Source organism: Osmia lignaria, chromosome 9, assembly GCF_051020975.1.
Source record: "Osmia lignaria lignaria isolate PbOS001 chromosome 9, iyOsmLign1, whole genome shotgun sequence".
NCBI classification, from domain to species: Eukaryota; Metazoa; Arthropoda; class Insecta; order Hymenoptera; family Megachilidae; genus Osmia; species Osmia lignaria.
Window position 1 is genome coordinate 4,938,862 of NC_135040.1, and position 20,804 is coordinate 4,959,665.

At 43.1% G+C, this 20,804-nt stretch overlaps 2 protein-coding genes across 9 annotated transcripts in view; one reads left to right on the forward strand and one right to left on the reverse strand.

Moving 5' to 3' along the window:
• The window catches only part of LOC117605946 (limbic system-associated membrane protein), a 139,141-nt gene extending 124,278 nt beyond the window's left edge, over positions 1 to 14,863 (forward strand). For 3 of the 5 annotated variants that reach the window (XM_034327836.2, XM_034327827.2, XM_034327853.2), the window contains 5 exons: positions 208 to 318; positions 5,927 to 6,075; positions 11,782 to 11,934; positions 12,149 to 12,482; positions 12,592 to 14,863. In XM_034327836.2, the coding sequence (XP_034183727.1) occupies positions 255 to 318; positions 5,927 to 6,075; positions 11,782 to 11,934; positions 12,149 to 12,482; positions 12,592 to 12,722 (831 nt within the window). In that variant the 5' untranslated portion in view covers positions 208 to 254 and the 3' untranslated portion in view covers positions 12,723 to 14,863. The remainder of the gene's footprint in view (positions 1 to 207; positions 319 to 5,926; positions 6,076 to 11,781; positions 11,935 to 12,148; positions 12,483 to 12,591) is intronic. The other 2 variants (XM_034327845.2, XM_034327817.2) reach the window with 1 other exon arrangement.
• Positions 1 to 20,804, reverse strand: part of LOC117605925 (limbic system-associated membrane protein) — a 164,996-nt gene that overhangs the window by 134,767 nt on the left and 9,425 nt on the right. For all 4 annotated transcript variants that reach the window (XM_034327765.2, XM_034327773.2, XM_034327755.2 and 1 more), the window contains exon 2: positions 797 to 1,057. The gene's annotated coding sequence lies outside the window, so the exon portion shown is untranslated. The remainder of the gene's footprint in view (positions 1 to 796; positions 1,058 to 20,804) is intronic.

Consider the following 20,804-nt stretch of genomic DNA (forward strand, 5'->3'; position numbering starts at 1 on the left):
GCTCGGTAGAAAATGAGATCTCTTCGTGCAGAGTGGATCTACGTACTTTGTACCGCGAAATATCCCCAAGATCGATATCGAGCTAATAGAAACGACGTTGATTCTATTTTTATTCTTTAATGATTATAAAGCTTGATTTAAATGAAAGTTGCTGATTTTATAACAGCGGCGTTCGGATAAATTTTCAACGACGATTTTTCGTTATAGGCGAATTCATGGATGAACGCACGATGGATACATGAATCGAAGCCATCATGAGCGCGCTTCGATTGATCCTCCTGTTGCTGGCATCATCGCGTTACCTCGTTCATCCGACTGGTGAGTCAAATCATCGTTTAACGAACATAACCGTTTCGCGACTTTATTGGAAATTTTATTCCAACCGAAAGCCACGCTACGCTTGTGTTCGTATTTTTAACGAACCGATCCGTTGTCAACCGTCGCGAACAATTTTTTATGTCAAACGCCAGGGCAAGTGGAATCGGACGCCGTTCAAAGGGAAGTTAAAGTTTTCACTGGTATCGAATCGAGTTTCGAGTGAGAGACGCGCTCTTTAAAAGCTACAATTCACAGCACTAATTACGGTAATAATCGCGCGAACGAACGAGTTTTCGTTTAACATCGAAACATCGTTTCGAATGTTTCTCAACTACTCTCGAGATACGTTCGTTAGGAACAGTTTCGAGCTCGCCGAATCGCCGTCTTTCCCTTTACTTTTCGGTTCTTTAACGTTGGAAACGACGCCTAAAGGAACAGGCCTTAATCACGAAGAAGAGGAATGGACGAGCAGACTTACCCCCAGAGGTGGTCGGCTATCTTCATCCAGAGGAAACACCAGCGGCGGTACCAGCGAACTTTCTCAATTAGTGCTTCAGCCCGATCGACCAGCAGCTCATTCGTATTCACCATGAAGCCGGGACCATAGATAGAGCAGTCCGATATCCTCCGTTCCCGCCTCTTCTACCCTCTTTATCCACGACACTTTCACCCCTTCCTTGTCCCTTCTTTTTCCCGCGTCTTTTCCGTCCTCTCCGTCTCCTTTCCCGCTTGCTGCCATCTGAAAGCATCGAACAAGGAAACGATCAGAATCGACCTCTTTAATTACCTGCCTTTTAAAACGCCATCGTAATTAACTGCTCTTACATCGAGCAAATGGAAACTCTATTTAGGATTGATCTGGATACGATTTAGTTTGACGAACGTTTCGAGTTTATAACGTCGTAACTGTCACCGTTAACGCTTATAAACCTTTATCATCTTCGCTGCAGATTGCTGACGTATACCGGTAGATGGGGAAGGTTGACGGGCGATAGCTGAGATAAAGGGTGAAATATATGTTCACTCGACGCCGCTTGAAAGGACGCGAAATACGGTTAACGAAGATAGAGGTATCGCTTGTCTCGGGACAACTTTCTTCTGGTTAAAAAGTGAAGTTTATTCTTTGTCGAGGATACGGATAAATGGCAGGAAATAATTTCACACGGAGCTTGCGAAGAACGCGTTATAAAATCAAGCGAAAGAAACAGAGCTATGAGGTGTATCCGCGTAACGAAAACTGGAAAGAAAGAAAATTCACGCCGGCGAGCTACCAGCGGACAAAAATGTCCACGTATTTTTCTCGTCGCCACTCGCACGCTTCGTTTCCCTATCACCTTCTCCGTGTGCTACACGGACCGTGTAACAAAGGTGCTTGAATCGCAGTTGCCTCCATTAAACGGAAATTTTCCCGGGAAAAGAAATGGAAAGGAGAAGAAAAGGGAAGCAAGTAACCTTTCTTCTTACGAGTATTCTCCTCGGTTTATATACACTGGCCGGTTTTTTATTCCTTCTGGACCGACAGCTTCCTTTTATGAGAAACTACGAGCAACGCGTAAATGGAAGGAAAATTTTCCTCTCCAAAGACGTTTAATTTCAGGTACGGTCCATAAGGCGCGATAGCAAATTTCTCGAAAGAAATGAAGTACGTTCTCGATGATTCTCCGCTGTTACGTCGATGATCGCACGCGACGGAGAAACGTTTCGGTGAGATCGGTGTACCGATCGGATAATTGTTGGCCCGAAAGCAGGAGGATTCCAATTAACGTGGGTCACGGTAATCGTCCAGGGAGAAATATATTGGCTCGGTAGCTACGTAACGTAATAATGTTCCTGAAATTTATTGTCACGAATGCCTCCGAATCTTGTGCACGTCTGCGTACAAACGAGCACGAACCTCCTTTAAAAACGAATTTCTACAATTTCAGGAAACGAAATTGATAGACGTGGATCGATGAAAAATTGATTCAGCAAACTACTGTATTTTATCAAAAAGAAAAACTTGTTTGCATCGTTATTGGCTACTTTCGTGTACCCTACGAGAATCACTCGACTTGCTGTTATTTTCGCAAGACTCGCAGTGTCGGTGGACAAAGATAAAGTGTCTTAGAATTCAGGAAATGCTTTGAAAATCGCAAAGTTTCCTTTACGAGGGAACCTTCGTTCGCCTCAAAATTCATCTTTGCAAATTGTCCAATTACAAAGATCTTCTGTTCCTCTCGGAAAGTTCCTTCCCTGTACTTCTGTAAAAGATGCTCGAAACGTTTCCGCAGATAAGTCACGGAAGAATTTACATTTCTCGGTCTCTTCGAATCTTCAAAGATTCGACGTATTACGATTATCGAACGCGTTCTCTCGGCTCCTCTTTCGCGAGTTTAATTAATTTCTTCTCGATTGATAATGAAATACCCGAGGAAAGAAATTTTAATACCATAAACCGAGTCGGTTAAAAAACTCTCGGCAGAACAGTTCGAAAATAAGAAAAGGTCGAGGTACAAGGAAAGTATTTACAATGGATCGTAGCTGGTGAACGCGTCTCGTTCAGCCTGGTAACCGCAAAGTTCACTCGCAAAGTTCATTCGAACCTTTATCATCCGGTGGTCAAAGCCCTTTAGGCATCGATCGTGCTCGGTATACCGTAAGTAGTTGAAACTAGCGTCGATGAGAGAGCGAGCAGGGCGTAAACTGGTGGTTGCGGTAGCTTGGACGATAATAGAGAGACGATATAGGGGAGGATGCTGTCAGGAAAGCTCTGAAGAACTAGAAAAAGGTTTCCAACTTCAAACTGTATCCATCGAATGATAATAAGGGCCAGAAATCTAAGTTTTACTCGAGACAAAAAGAACAGAGTATAAGTACCGTGCGTCGCCGACCTTCCGGACGGACTTTCAGTATTTATAAAGGCAAGTGCCTTTCGACGGAGGGAGTCATTTCTAAATCCCAGACTTGCCAACCCAGAAACAGTGGCTGAAAATTCAAAATTCCCTGTACAACAGAGTGCTAAGTGTCGTACATAGCGAGAGAATTTCCGGTAAACAAGTATTTCGTCGAATCGATGCGTCGAATCCTCTTACGATTATACTCTGTACCTATGTATATCTATCTACGCTTGTTCTAACCGCACCGAATGACATCCTGCGGCGCGAATACAACGTTTCGAGTACAAAGAGATTCCTAACGCCCAGATCGATCCGGCTGACACTCCACTGGAGTTGAGATTACGCATTTCAATCAATTCCAAGCAATCGAATCCGCGTCAACTGAGAGACAAGAATACCTCGAAGTTTGCTTGAAGCTGAATAAACCAGAATGACCTATAATCCAAGGAAATCTGTAAATGATTTATAGAAAATAAAAAGAAATGCTTTCGTTTCTACAAAACCGCCGTCGCAGTGTTGCTGATGTAATCAGAGGCTTTGCTAACCCGTTGGCAACCTTTACTACCAACCAACATCCACGATGTTACGTCGACGGTACGTGTATCTGCAGGCGCTGCACTTTCTTGATCCACAAGGTAAACCACACGGTAGCAAGCCACCTTGTGCCCTCGTGACAAGAAGAACCATGCCTTTGCGGATGCAAAGCTCGCCATCACTTTAAGCCGTTTCACCGTCTACGAGATTGCGTCGACCTGATAGCTATTTTGGCAAACGCGAGCCAGGTAACCGCGCTTATGAAATTACACTCGAAAGTTGGTTATCCAGCCGAGAAGAATAAAAACGTTTCTACGTTGAATTATGCTTGGCAATGAATAAAACAGAGAAATCGTATTTTTACGAAAATTCAATTTACCGCGAAACGTACGCCATTTAATGCGCTTTTTCCCTGAAATCCGTGTTGTTTATCTGACCGTTTATCTGACGGAGGAAGCCATAAAACGAGCCCTATTATAGTCGGTGACGTAAAGAAATTACCCCTATACGAATGACCATGCCCTGTGCCGTACAGAATGATTTAAACAGCAGTTTGCGCGATTCGAGACGACGGTAAGTAAATAATAGCAGTCGTCGTGGAAAAATAAACGTAATCAGAATTTCACTTCAGACGACGCTCCAAGCTTTTTTACATCCTTTTTTTCACCTCTCGTACCCGATATTCTTTTTTGTCCGAGCCAATTACGATTCCAGCCGTAGACACCGAGAAACACTCGTCCGCTCGATTCCTAAGGAAAATACACGAAACGTGCGGATTCTCAGATTCCTACCCTCGTGTAAGAAGTACGCCGTAATTTCGTCTTCTTTGATTCAAAAAAAAATCGTCGCTTTAATCAAGAGGGCGAGAATAAGGGAGAAAGAGAGGTTTTGCAGGCCCTTTGCGAATATCGCAGCTGAGCAGATAAGCCGAGGTAACCCCGAATTACCGGTCCCTCTCTTTGCCGGTGCAAATTAGCAGGCACGGCCAGAGCCGAGAGAGGAGCGTACAATTTTAAGGTAGTCGCTCTAATAGGTAATGCAATTTAAGAAGCTCGTCAACCAGGATGGCAGCAGGACCGTAGGCGGATGGCCAATGGAAGGAGGATAGCAACCGAGAGAGCCACCCGTTTCCTACTGCTACCACCGCTGCTGCTGCTACTCTACGTAGAGTGAATCTTAAATTCTGTGGCTGCCACGACCGCCTCGCTTCCGGTCTGCATAGCTGAGTGAATAACTTCGGTAATTACCAACGACCCAGTTGCGACACACGCTTCAGCTAACGTTTCGAGTCGACTAAGAAAGTCGAAACGATATAAACCTTCGCGTCTCTACGTTCGATTCCATATTAGTAATCCGACCATCAATCATTTAACCCTTGTTAATTATGACTATTATAGATGAAGAGACGCCGAACGATAAGAATCTCTCCAGACAGAGAGTAATTCAGTAGCGTTTAATAAGTAAAAGGAAAAAAGGAAAGCATAAGATTCGCCAGCGGCTTGGCACAGCTCGTTGCCTCGTCCAATCAGCATCGAGTGCAACGACTCCTGCTGTCCTCCTCCACGATATTCTCGAGCAATGCAATTTCTTGAATTTTCGGCTTGCCTCCAAGTCGTTACACGTACGTTACTCGATAGCAAGAGACTCCCGGGGTCCGGGGAAAATATCAGAGGAGCAAAAGGAGCTCGTGTGATCAACGAAACTCCTCTCCGACGGTAATACAGCGGAACGACGTCGTTGTCCTTAAACCAGCGAAGAAAACCGCGAGCTACTGTAAATCGAGAGGCCGCGTGTTTTTTGGGGAAACTATAAAAACGAGAGGGAACAAGAGTAAAATAAGAGCGTAACGAGGGGTGTTTCGTGGAGAAGAACGAACAAATATATCTATGGTGAAAAGTTTTCCTTCCGTCTACCTGAAAGTTTTCCCGCTTTCGAATTCATTCTGAAAAGATTTTTCCTCGAACGTCGATCACCGAATCGTCGAAGCGCGAAGTTATACTTTGCAACTTAAGAAAAATGAAATTTCATAAGATTTTCGAAACGGTTTCATTTCTCCTTTATCCTGCCCGGGGAAACGCGCGTGAACTTTCACCGATAGCGCGGTGTTAATTTTCACCGCCTATCTTCCAGGTAACCCAGATTCGTGGAAACCGTGAACCGGGTACGATATTACAACGGATGCTTCTCGATATTTCCAGATGCCGGGGTTCGCGACGAGAAGACGAGCAACGAGGGTGGCCGGAATCAGAATAATGTCCTTCCTTCGGTAGCTGCATCTGTCAAGGATGTCCTGGCGCAGACTGGCGGTAACGCTAACCTACCCTGTAGATTCACTGGTCCCGGAATAGTAAGTACACTTATGTGTATACACAGGCAAATATATGCGTTCTAGATGACGTGTACAAGGGAGGCTGGCCCACGTACAACCGTAGCCCTGGTGTACATACACGACTCACAGTACCCTGGCTTGTGTAACGCGTATTATGCACGGGCCAATGCGCGCCAAGGAAATATGCACACTGTACACAAGTTTGCGTGGCATTGTGTAAAGCGGCCACATCGATAAACAGCCGCAGTTGCAGATTGCACGCACACACCCTTACGATTCCGCGTACCCGAAAGCACGCGCGTGAACCGTTCGCTCGAACGTGCCACGACTAACGATTCTACTCTCTGCTACCCTCCGATGGACCCCCTCTTTTTCCTCCTAACCCTAATAGTTTGCTGCTGCGGCGAAATTCAAACGATCGAGATTGTTAACAGATAACAAATAACTGCAAATTCTTCTGCAAATTTCATCGATAACCGTGAATTATTTCTAGTATATCATTTTAAATCCCCGTAACCGAATAAAATGCTGCGTTTCACCCTAGTAATACGGTGCTCAGCTTTCCTCCTCTTCCCTTCCTCGCGAGTTCATTAATAAATGATTGGCACGGAGTGCTGGCGTATGCGAGCCTCGGGCACAGGTCACCGTGGTAAAGAGCAGAAATCGGGAAACATATCTGGAAGAGAGGAAAGCGGAAGTCGCTCGTTTCATGCAACGGGGCCCGGTTGGCATGCAACGGTTGCTCGTCGCGCCAACCACGCCAAGAGACCGGAAAATAGCTGTATGAAAGAGAAAACGTCCGAGAGGCTTGAAACCCTTACCCTTCTAGCTTGCAACGTAATTTCTCGGTATTAATGTTGCAAGCGTCAACGCGCCGTCTGCTCTACGGTTTCTCTTATACACATTCGCGCCCTTATATTCTCTCCGCGAAAATTTCTACATTTTTCTCGATGGTTCGGCTGCAAAATAAAGTAGAACGACGAATAGAATTTCATCGATCGTGAGCAATTAATTTTTTTTTTTTTACAAACCAGAGCAACGAAGCGATTCGTGCGAGGATCAATTTTGCAGTCGAAATACAAAAGCTTGATAAGTAGTCGGATAAGAGTGGAGGATTGGACAGAGTGGTTGACAGGATGGCTGTCTAAGGGAGAATGTGATCACGACAGGGTGAGAAATCCATGCTTCAGGGCAATGGCGTGAGGAACACTAAGAGGAAGTGGCTCTTCCTTTCACCTTCTCTTTCCCTCGCAGCTTTGCTCTATCTCTCTGGGTCGTTTAAAGCGCGTGTGCCGTTGACAGCAGTTAATTACAGCGGCCGCAAATCAAGACGGGGGCGAGATGCCAGCGAAGGAAGGAAGGAAAGAGGAGCTCTATCGCGAGAAAACGATGATTTTTCAAAGGCTGCTTAAGCGAAATAAATTTCCTCGTTGAAAATAAGATACATTCTCGGGACGGTAATAAATGAAAAGTCGTTTTCATCAATGAGCCGAATAACTGTTCGATTTATCAAATCGATGAGAAAAATGAGGACGTTTGCGCTACCCAATTTTCGCGACAAGTTATGTCTCCGACGGCGTAATTGTACGGAAACTACCGTCCGCGAGGCATCCGCGACGATGCCCTAGAAAGGTGAAATCGCTTAAGAACTTTTAATTACCGCTTCGCGTTAAATGTTGCGTGCGATACGGCGAGGAACTTTCGAAATAATTTTCAATGCACGAAATATCGGTTGAATTTCTTCCGGAGAATTAAGAAATCAAGTGGAACTATCAACGCCTTTCCAGGCGAATGTTCAACCGGGTTTTTAGGATCGTTGCCTTTAACCGTGGCAATATTTGCCTAGATTTTCGGGACAAGAGGAAAAGCACTGTCCAGCAGAGTGGGCAGCGGAGAGTGGCAAATTGAGCCTCTCAGAAACAATGAAAAGTCGGAAATGGCCCACTTAACCGTCCGTTCCTGACAATATATCGATATCGCTTCAACATTGTTGCTTTTGTCGTGGAGAATAGCGTGGATACCTGCCGTAATTGAGCAGCGACCGTTTCTCTTCGACCCTTTCAGAGACCAGAAAGCAATCAGCGATAAGAACTAAACGGACGTGCGAAGAGACGCGGAATATCTTCCTCTCCTTTCGCGCCTAGAATCGATACCGATGTAAAAGTGTATCAAAACGTAATCTGCGAAAAGGTGAAATTTCTTTATCGATCCTCGCCGATGCTATTCTTGGCATCGAGCGAACAAGTATCGGGATACAGGGCCAAAGTAACGAAATACGTGGTGGCAGCGGAAGATTCAGGGTGCAAGGTGCCAAGCGGTTGTAACTAGAAATTCAGGAAGCGCGTTCGCCTACAAAAGGACACCTAATGCTGGCCAAAGATCGATTCGCACTCGGATAGAATTTCAATTCGAACCTGCAACGAATATGACTCCAATTGCAAGCCTCGACACGAGAATTAGAAGGCCAAAGAATTCGATTAGATCACACCGATAGATTTCGTCCGGGTTTTTAGTATTTCAAACGGCTGTATTAAAGGGTTATTCGGTACAATTTAAGCTAGAAAATTATTCCATTGATTACATCCGCTCGCGTTTTTCCCGCTCGTTCAGATAACGCGATCGCGTGCATACGGTCCGTCGATATACGCAAACGCAAAAACGTTTTAGCGTTATATTCAAGCGGAGTGCCGGGTATAAATTTCACGGTGGCCGAGGGCAATATGAATATTTCGGAAATCGGTACACGTGCGTCGGAGAATCCAAGAGAGAATCCCAGCGGGAGTACGGAACTTCTCCAATTTTCTGCTTCGAGTAGCGAATTGTCTTTGGAATGTCATGGAAAGTTCGTCTTCGAATATCGAACGCGGCCGCGTCGTACTTTGCGAATCTTTTTACCTCCGTTCGAGATGCTAATCGATCCGAGTAATCGTTGATTTACTTTAAAAGCGAATCGAATTTTCAATTTCCCGAATCAAACGCGATACGACTTTTCATCGCATTATTAACGCGATCGCGAACGCTAATCGAACGGGAAACAAGATCGACCTATTTTCTACTGTTCGACAGGACACGGTCCTCGTATGATCTGGTCACGGAAATGACGTTGGCACGTTGATGGAAAGCGACGAATATATCCCGTTTGTCTTGTTAACCCGTGCTCGATGTATACGCGGAACAGGTTTGATACACGAATTAACAGACGATTCCAATATCGGCCTAATATGCATAATTATTTCCTGAGTAACAGCTCGTTATCCGTGCTTGCGACTCGACCGATCGAAACTCGCGTACGTTCTGTTATCGGATCCTCGGCATCGAATATCTCGCGTTGACAACGGAAAAATTGGCCAATTTTCCTCGACGTTTCCGATACGACCGATCACCGGTTCTATAATATCGCTCGATTAAGACAATTCCGATTCCTGTATCGCGATGAAAGGAACGAAAGAAGACAACGATTTGAGAGAGGGTGCCAGATGGTGGCAATGCGGTGCCATCGAAGCTACACCGAAAGCGATTTTCTCATAAACCGCAAAACTTTTCTACGAGCGTCTCGAGTGGAAGAGGAAAACGAATGCCGCGCCGTAAAGACCAAGCTGTCGAGGAAAAAGTTGCCGGGTTAAAGAACCATTAAAAACGCAACCATACGGGGCGACTGTGCGTGGACTTTCAAAATATCCTTCTTTTAATGAAACAACATAATGAAAGAAAGATGATTCCTGTCCAGCTAACTTTCCCGACAATTTTTCTCTCTTTTGTCATCCATTATTTGACATGATATTTCAAAAAAGTGTCCAGATATCGAAGTTGCATCGCCTGTATTAAGGAAGCAATGGAATGGCCGTAAATCTCGAAGAGCCGTGATAGAACAGAGGACCAGGAACTGTCGGAAAAAGCCCGTAAAGTAAGAAGTTCGCGAGGCGAAGATAAACCGTGGAGTCACGGTCGCTCTGTATATCGCGACAGATGGAAAAGCGCGAAAGGGGCAATCGATGGGGGTGCAACCAGGCACCGAGCCACACCGGAAACTCGCGCGATTTTTCCTGCGATCTTTTATTCGCGCCGCACAGTTGCCTGCACCCTTTCCAGTATCGGCATCCGGTACCAAACAAGCCTAAGCTTTGCTGTCCTTCAACCTTCTCTGCGTATACAAACCGCGTCGTGTTTCAGCCCGGATTCATTACGCTAAACGTTCGCAAACGGCGTCCATTTTAGTACCTGGCTATAAACCACCCCAACGCTCAAGAGCTACCGTAAAGGGAAGCGGAATGGTGCCATTCAACAACAGACGGTACACAATTATAAAGCGATTCGCTCGCTCTTCTGGTCAGAGGAAAGGTTTCCAGACTAAAACGATCGCGATTCAATAATCGAAGAATTTATTCTATTTTCTTCGGGAAGGACGTTAATTAAAGAGCGGACGCTATCAGGTGGCGCGTTCACACGTGAGAAGATAAGTCGTCTGATTAATGAAACTCGGTCAGCTGGAAAAAGGATTATTTTCTTGTTTCTTTCCCACAAGGGCGAGGTTCCGTAATGCGACAAGGGATTCTCTAATATTCTGAAAAGGATATTTCTGATAAATCGCGCGGGGGGAGAAACGAATCGAGGATACTTCATTGAAATGAAGGAAGAAAATTAAAGACCGTGAACTGTCGGATGGATGCTTTGGAAAAGGAGCGCAGAGGCGCGTGGCAATTTGAAAAAAATCAAGCGACAGGATGATTGGATTAATAGGTGGGAGTAACGGTAGACGCTGACTCGTGATACGTCGCGCAGCAGTTCATTATTCAGCTCGTTTATGCTCGAGTGCTCTCGTCGAGTCGGTACTCGTCGATCCTCAAGCTCGCATCAGAAAATCGCGAAACCTACTTGCCGCAAACGCCGAGTGCACTCGACAAAGACAATTAAGGCACGCAAGTGGCCGGCTTCCTTTTCCCAGCGTCATCGTCAGGAACACAGGGCGACCCCGATCTTCCTCCCCCAGCCCCAGCTCCAGAAACGAATCGCCAATTATGCTAATTCAATTGAAAAAAAGAAATTTTCTCGTTCGATTTTCCCCTCGCATCTTCGCGACTCCCTCGTTTAAACGCGCATGCCTGCTTCCTTCCAAATCGTCTTTACCGCGAACGCTAAAACAGCGGACCATCGGGAGATGAAAATGGTGTTACGGACGGATAAGCCGGATGACGATGTTCCGTACTTACGGAAGAGGAAAGGATTTATTACCAGAGCCGCTCTTATTCGTTCTGAATGCGTCATAAATAATGCAGCAGGGATTCTTTGAAACGAGTATAGTATTTACCATCCTGCTGGATGAAAGAAACAGACGCGAAAGACGTAACGTCGAGAGTGCAAAAGCTTTAGATCCGATGTTTGTAAAAAGTGCACGCTGAAAACATATCGCTAACGACGCGAGTACGCTACCATCTTTTCTTGCACGCGTCGGCGATGAATATAAAAAATAAAAAGAGGGGTTGTTGCGACACCGGCGAGGGATGGTAGCGCGAAAAACGTGGAAACGTTTAAAGAGAAACCGTTAGAGAATTTTGGAGCACGTTTCCGCGATCCATTTGTAGGTATAACTCGAATTACATAGCCGACAAATTGCACTTCCGACCTTCGCATCGAGTTTCGCGTTTAAACTCAGTCCAACCCCTGTTTCCATCCCTCTGCGCCTGTGTACATAGACGCCTGCGTGTAACGGGGTATTTCTCGTTTTAGGTAACTTGGATCCGAAGAAAGGATAGACAACTATTGACGGTGGGCAGAAGGACCCACGCCGTCGATCCGCGATTCATGGTCTCCAACAGTCCAGATTGGAATCTACTGATAAAGAATGTGAAACGCGACGATGCTGGCCTCTACGAATGTCAGGTAGGCTGTAACCCCTTGGGCTTACAGAGTCGAAGACGAAAATAATCGCAATTCGGCTGAATAATTGAATTCGGCTTAGGATAATAATCCAGGAGATATTTCACTTACCGCCCGTGGCATTAAACTTTCTCCCCCTCCGATCAGACGATCCGCGAATGATTTCCAATCGAACAGGTATTAAACGACGATCGAACGGATTCTCTTGTCGAAACAGATTCAAACGGAACCGGTTCAGCAACGATTCGTTCGGCTGAGCATCACGGAAGCGTACTCGACGATTCCTGGAGGACCGGATCTTCACGTGAAACAAGGATCCAGCCTTCGATTAGAGTGCCAGCTAATGGCGTCTACGGAAACCCCGAGCTTCATTTTCTGGTACCGCGAGGGTAGGATGATCAACTACGACGACGAACCGGGGGTCAGGGTCGAGGCTACGAAAAATGGTTCCATATTGGTGGTCGACAAGGTGAAACTCTCCCACGGTGCCAATTACACTTGTTCGCCGAGCAACGCTCGAGCGGCGTACATCATGATCCACGTGATCGAAGGTTAGTGCTTTTTCTTTTTTTCCGAAATTTTTCATTTTCATCGCAAATATTGTTCTTCCTTGTCGCGGGAAAAGTTATTTTTTTCATTGTTGTTGTTTTCTCTTCACAGAGGAGGAAAAACCAGCTGCCATGCACGGCGGTGATCGACGAAATGGTACATCGAGACCGACCATCAACGTCGTGTTGATTTTTCTGACTTTCCTCGGTGTACAGAACTTCAATCGAGGCTGCGCCACGTGACCAGCCTACCCCGTCAATTTCCTCGAATTATTAACATTTTCCTCTATTTTCTCGTGCCACCTTCGGATACTCGTTCACATTACCAGCCTACGTTTTTCTTCCCTGAATCTCGTTCCTTTTAAAAAGTTAGTATTGTAGACTGAAATCTTGCTAGATCGTAGAAATCCGCGTAGAAGTTTTAGCCTTAGGATGCGAGAGCGTTTTCGAACACATCTGATCGAAGATACTTTCTTTCTTGTTTATCATCGAAACGCGAGAAGACTCGCCGGTTTAATCCAGAATTTATCCTCGTTCGAAGAAAGATAAATTCGTTGTACAGTTTCGAAACGGTTTAGGAATGCGTGCCGTAAATTGAGAGGCTATTTTCCGTTTCCTTCCTTCAAACAGTGTATTGTGAAATACAGGAAAGAATATGAAGCCGACTGGAACATACATTTCTTTCAAATTGTACAAAAGCATGTATGCCTTTCGCAGACTCTTATTGCGATCCAAATATCAAGACACCTCTTAATTTGTTCTCTTTTTTTAACCGAACAGAAGAAAGGCTTCGAGGAAGATCTCTTAAGAATTTCGTCGCCATTTGCATTTTATGAAAAACTTTTAATTATATACATTTTTGTCCGTGCATGCGTAGAAGATGTACCAGCGGAAATTTCTTGATGGAGCGAAAGAAAAGCGGGTATTCAACGTTCGCATAAAGAGGAATCAAAGTAATGCCACGAGACGTCGGGTAAAAAGGTGCACATTCGCGCGGTGAAAAACCGATGCGACGCGGGGAGAAAGCAGCGGCGAAGAATTGAAAGACATTCGGAAATTCAGGTGAATATAATTCGTTAAAAGGATCGCGACGCGTCGCTTTAAGCTCTTTGCCGTTTAACCGAAACCACAAACGAACTTAAAACCGCGGTGACACACGTGCTTTCATACCGCAGGCTGCCTTGCAAATTAACGACATTTTTAACGAATGAAAAGTCGCGCAAGCAGCGAATGTCGCGTTCACCCTTTCACGCGTCTTACATGCCTCGAATACCAGTTTCTGCTTCTTGAAATTTCTTTCGGTACCGTTTCTCGTTGCCGCAAGCAACTGTATCTACGTGTAAAATCGTTACGATCGTAGTTCCAAGTGTAACTTTCTCGTCAAGAAAATAATCAAACTGAAACGAAGGTGCGCTCGATAAGATTTTAAAATACGAATTAGCTCTTGTTAAGAGAAGAGCGTGTCTGTAAACAATTACAAAGTACAATCGCTGTTCTTCGTGTATTCTGTAAAATGAAGAGAAAACGAGACGGTTTAACCCTTTCGTTACGAACGATGTATTTCAATTATTCATTGTAAAAAGTAGATGTATCTATACGAGCTAAATTTCACACAGTTTTATCTCGAAAACAATCAACCATCGTTTATCAAGTTTTGAAGATAGCGAAAGGGTTAATCGTGAAACAGACGAATCATCGTTTCCAAATACATAACACTAAAATGCTCACTCGATGTATTAATGTGATCAATGTACATACGTGTATGTTAATTATAAGTATACGTATAACATTCTAACTTGTACACGTAATTACATGTATCAAGAATTTTACAATATCTTTTTACACTCGGCGAAAAATTGCACATCTTATCGGTTTCTGTCTAGATGGTTCACCAATCATTTCATTCTCGTAGATTACAAAACGAGGGTTTCGCTTATAAATTGATGTGCTTCCTATACGTAGCATTCTACATAGAATCTATTAGCTGCAAGGTTCAACGCTCAAAATTGTACTAATCAACGTTTCGTAGACTTCATCGATCTAGACGCGACGAGTAATTTTAATATCAACGTTTCGAATTCCTTTGTCAGGATCGTTCAAATTCTACGAGTACGCTCGCGAACATAGAAGAATATTAGGTGAAGTTTTCACGGCTGCGACACTGTACGTAATTAAAATAAACTGAACATTTTCAACCTCTCGACGTACCATAGCTATTTCATCCCTAAACCATTAAACGCTTCTTCGATGAAGGTAAGTTTAATGACCGATCAATCGCTTGATTGCCCCCGAAGAAAGCTACTCGATCCACCAGGACGAAACAAAGTTTCTCGTACCACTGTGATTCTGTCCCGAAGAATTTCTCTACCGACTCGTGGAATCTAATAACCCTGTTCGGCTGCAGGCTAAGCTAAAGATACATCTTCTGTTGAGAACGCGCTTAATCGCGTGTTACAGAGTAACTGCTTGCGAGATGTTTAACGTCCAAATTATAGCCAATGAAAATCAGACCCCGAACCCTATGAAAATCCTTCAAGAACGATGATTTCAGCAAATGAGCGAGTAGAAGATAAAGTACGAAGGTTAAGTAAATCGCGAATAGAAAAGTGTTAATTTTATTCAGACACGCGTTCGATTACTGACCGGCAACGCGTCATTAACAAACGTTTCCGCAGGTATATTAGATGCGGTTATCTCAACGAACGGTTTTAATCGAAACAAGTCGATAAATACAGCCGAACGAAACGTACACGTTCGACTTAATTGAACATCCGCGGTGGTGCGAAATAGTTGGCGCAACAGTAATAAACGAACAAATGGACGCTCGAGTTGCGCGCTTGCCGCGAGTACACTTATGGCGGAAACTGGATCAAATGTTTCCATAAAACAACCTGTCAATGGCGTGTTTAATCCATTGCTGTTATACGAAGGAAAATGCGGCTATCGGTTTCGCGAATGGAAAACTGCACCTGTTGACCATTACCGTTTTATAATCTAACGGCTATTTATCACGCTGCTCGAAACACGCTCGTGTTTTACCAACGAGATGCTTCAAGTTTCTCCAAGTTTCGAACTTTCCAGCAGACGCTAGTTTGCAATAATGAATATTTATATCAAGAATTTCCCGACTTTTTTCGACCGCTCGATCGAACGTGGTGGAGGTAAAAACACTCGCTTCGTCAACGATACCATACGAGTCACCGAATCGTAATTCAAAAATTGTCAATTCACCGCAAACAAACGCTTTTCATCCTCCACAAGTACGATTCTCGATTGCATCGCTATTCGTTCGAATCCAAATAAAAGTGAAACAAATGCAGGTAGGAGTGGCTGCCACAAATATCAACGAGGGTGGTTACCGATTCCACCGGTGAATAAAACTACCCTCCGATAATCGATGAATCTATGTAAAAATAAAGCTGTACGAAAACAATGTAACACGTACCATGATACACTGCCGGTTGGATTATTAATTCATAGTCAAGCTGTTTAGAAATGCAGGCTAATGCATCGCTGGCAAGCGGCGAATGTTTCGAAATAAACTAACCCTAATTAAAGACACAAGAGGAAGTGGATGCATGGTTAAGTGGCCATTGGCATTCGAAGAGTACGGTTCGCTGGTATCGGTTTCCAATATAACACCCGGAGTATATTCACCGGCGCTAATTCCAAATATTCTGAATAGCCCCTTGGAAGATTGGAAATTCCGTTCTATGCATATACTTCAAGGGCACGCGCCTATTACATCGCGATGTAACGTTACCGAGCTCGGCTACCAGTATCGTCACCGCAAATCCCTAAGATCCGCATAATCCTGCGAAATCGAGTGATGCCCGTGTCTCTCGCTACCATGTAAACCACCGATTGCATTCTGGATTATCATCGTTTCGCAATATATTCCCCTGCTCTTTTATCGAGATGTTTGTTGCTTCGATTTAGTCTAATACGATTTCCCTTATTTTCAAAGAAATTCAGATAATTGCTACTGTTCGTATAAATTTTCCATTAAAATCGAACAACTATTTTAGGTTCTCTACAATTTCAGAAATTCATTGAATCGTGGCTTAAAGTTAGCTAGCGCAAACGAACGAGCCGGAATACCAGACAGTACACACTAAAATTGTTGCTAATGACATAAAATATTCTAACCTGATTAACACGCGTACGCTCAATATGCACAGCACCGCTATCAATCAGCGGGCCATAATCAAATGCAGATTTCATTTCGCGAACGTTTAATCACTACCCCTTGTGTACCTTATTTATCTCTCGGCCTTCTTCGAGCCTGGTACCCGTGCAATTTTATACTGTTAATAACACAAATATTGACGCGCGTTCCAACGAACCGACCAACGAAACACTATTTTAGCCCCCCTATTCGTATCGCGAAAGGAAAACATTTAACTCGATTATCCCGTGACCCACTATCCGTCTACCTAACAATTTAACCGTGTGAAGATTCCACTTCTTTTTTTCGTTTAAACGATCGCTTTTTGCTGCAAAGTTGGGCAACGAATTATTACAAAGCATCCGATCGGAATCGATACGTTGAAAGGACGGGAAGAGTTTCGAATCAATCCGCAATTTCCAGAGAATGATTTCTAGCGAAGCGAGCCGACATAAAGTACAGGGATAAAACAAAGGACGAAGAGAATGAAGGGGATAAGAGAAGAGACTGGGTAACGGAGGAATGACACACGATGTGCCGTCAAATCGAAAGCAAGATATGTTAAATGCAAACTTTCAGAGTCTACGTATATGTACATATACATATGTAACATACTTGTACAGGGATACTCGATGAATAACGCGGAATGAAAAGGGGAAGTCGACCAAGAAAAAGGGCTACCATTTATTCCTAAACATTTCAAGAAAGAAACGCAATAATATAAGATTCATATATTATTCGTTTTTCATTTATTTCACCCGGCGGTTACCTTAATTACTCTGCAAAATCGATGAACCAAAGAAACGAGGAATATAATGGGCAAGCATTCTTTTATGAGAGAGAAAAATATTCCCATGAAAAAGATTAAAAATGTACAAAAACTGGAGTCACTGGAACGTTTCGTATTTTAAGAAGAATAAGAACTTTAATCTCCTTTCAAAGTTGCAAAGTACTTTCAAGAACTACTTGGTTAATTACCGCCGGGCAGTCTGGTTTATTAAGAGATTGTCTTTGATGTTATTAATTGCAGGTGGTAATAAAATTGCAACTGCAATTTTCAAATAATGTTATTTTGTAAAAAATGTTTGCTTTACAAAATAACAGCTAAATAAAATAATTTCATTATTGAATGATTTGAAAATGGTACCATCAATACCATCTGGAAGGGGATGGAAAATGTAATAGAACAGGAAACTGTATTTTTCTTTATTATCAACTGCATCTGAACAGAACCCTGCAATAGCGATAGTTGGCAACATTCAAAGTTACCGTGAAACGCTATCAATTTTTCTCAATTTTCTTTTACTACAGATGGTGCGTGTGTCGTGAATGGATAAACATTAAATTAACAAATTCACTCCCACGCTACCCGCTTGATTTTTAATGAGAAGCGTTAACAAAGCATCGGCTGTGTGTTCTCAATTCTCCAAAGTCTAATATTCGGACGAGATAAATTTAATCGTTATTTATTAAACAGAATTTTATATGTTTTTCAACGTATTAACGATAATAGAGATAGAGCGCAGTAAATAGCATTCTTTTTATGTAGTTGCGTAAAACCGAAGGACAGCTAGCTAAAAATAGGTTCGTGCGGACTGCTATCTCGTATTTCTTTCTACCAGCCCACTGAATCAACACCAATCTTCAGTTTCCCTTTCCTCTACCAACGATTAACGCTGTATAGTTTGAAAAATGTAGAAACAAGAATGTTGCACGAATTACGTTTCTACGCTTTTCCATCGAAGGTCAGGCGACCCATCACAAATTCTATTCAAGTTATCTTCAATACCTTTTCAAAGCAGGGAAGTCCTGCATACCTGGCAGTGGTTCTCATTGACATTCAACGTTCATAAATCAATATACGAACAAAACTGATACGCATTAGATTATCCATAAATTGCGCACAGATGCAGATAATTAATAAACGACATTAGTAAAAACCAGACTAAATACAAAAAATATGACTCTCATTCTCTTAGATCAAATTAAAAAAAAAACTAACGAACCATTTTGCATAAAATAATCTAGAAAATGCTATTTTAAGAATTATCTAGGACGCTATTGAATCGCAATTGAATACTTCAGAAGAAAGAACGGTATCAAAACCCTTTTAAATAATTATCAAGTTATGATGCCTGTTTTTAGGTGGTAATTTGGAATAATTTATATAAATACGAATGCTGATATTAATTTTTACAAAGATACATCAAATTACCGTGGAACCGAAGTAAAAACGTCATAACTTGAAAGACGGTCTTTAGATTAGATGGTAGACTTTAGGGTTCAGTTACATATACACCAACGACCGCGACCGGAAAGTGTATGTAGTAGTCACCAAGAGTCTTGGGGTAGGGCAGTGGAAATTTCCACTGTACCCGCTGAGACGGTCAATACTCTCTCCGTGCCGTAACGTGTGCCATGCAAGGACCACCCGGATTATAGGGTGTTTCAATTGAGAGGAGCGACAAACTGTGCCCAGTACTTCAAAAACGGCACTGTTAACGGACAAAATCCGATTAAAAATAGGTCTACCACTTGACACAGTTTCAAATCATTCTAACAGAACAATCGAGTTGTAATTATAAAATTATCAAACAGACTAATCCCTATACGTAGCTAAAACGATGGTTGTGTTCTTAGTCTTCGATAAGCATCTATGAAACAATGAAACCTGTTCAACTTTTTGAAAATGGTTTTATTAGAAAATATTGTGCCATCGTGTGGTGCACCATCGTTCTATTGCCCTCTATCCAATTCCGCCATCACTTTGCGTCGTCCATAGAGAACTCTGCCTAGACACGAACATCCAATCGATGGTAACACCATCTCGAGGAGACAGCTCGAATCAGAGCGGAACCGAGATCGGTAAATTTCACAAGTCATCGGTAGTATTTTTCACATAAAAAGGAGTTGTTTAATAATTACCTTCTAATTATCCTGATTCAACAAATCTACGAGTCACGACGTTATTCAAATGTCGCGTGATCTTGTCCTCTAACTGTGCAATGTATCAAACATCCATTCCATAGGCTCATCATTCAAAACTCAGCAATCGTATCATTGAACCTTATCACTTGTAAAAGCAGAATGTTAACCAGCGGAAATTTCGAGCCGCAACGTAAACGTTTCGAATTATCAAAGTAATTCCGATCGCGACAAAGATCACGAATGCATGCGAAACATTACCGAATGGAAAGTACCACGTTGTTAATTGCGACATAAAGGTCATGGGTTAGGTTAACAAACGGACGGGCAGGCAGGCGCCAGCTACTGTCGATCTCCTAATCAACGTAATCATTCATCTGATACGCAGAGAGATAGAAATTATCGGTTGCGTTTCGACAAACTGCAGATATTTAGGTAGAACCTTATCCGAAAGTCCTATATCCGTGGCAAAAATCGAAAGCATCTTCGCTATTATAATTGACGGTGGCCGAGAGAGGGAGATACGTTCTATCCGTCTGAAATGACCTGTACACAAGAGATTTCTCTTTTTCTACATAGTATAGCATTCTACGTGTCGACCCCGAGGTACTTGCGGCAAAGAAACGGCAGCTAGCCAACAGTCACGTGACACAATTTGAATGCAGCGAGAATCTTTAAATAACTGTCTATACGCAAATGTTCGCTTCTTCCAGCCTGTCTGTTCGCGTCCCGGTGGAATGCGACAGGGAGGATGCTATCCTTTCCATTGCTGAGCACGCTCCGAGATACGGCTACCGATATTCAATACCACGTTCCGTACGCGTATTAAACGAAATTCCGCTACGTTCACGAATACCTTAACTAAGAAATATTTCACGGGTTATAAGATTATTTATGACACGTGGATTACGATATTTGAGAATCGCCGGAACAAGGACCTGCTTTGTCTTTGATACGCCCTCATGCGTATGTAAAGGAAATTTCGCTGCCCTATCGTTTGTTATACGAAGCTTCACACTTCACACGTGTAAAATACGACACATCGACACATGCATGCAATCGACACTTATGGACGATATAGAATTATCACATGGAACCGTATGGTACGATATAGTATAAACGATGTTGATGTATCTTCAATTTTAATAAACATTTTTTTCAATTTTAAGGTTTCTGCAATGCAAAGTATGCAATAATTATTTGCAACTTTAGCAACGCTTAAAATGGACAAT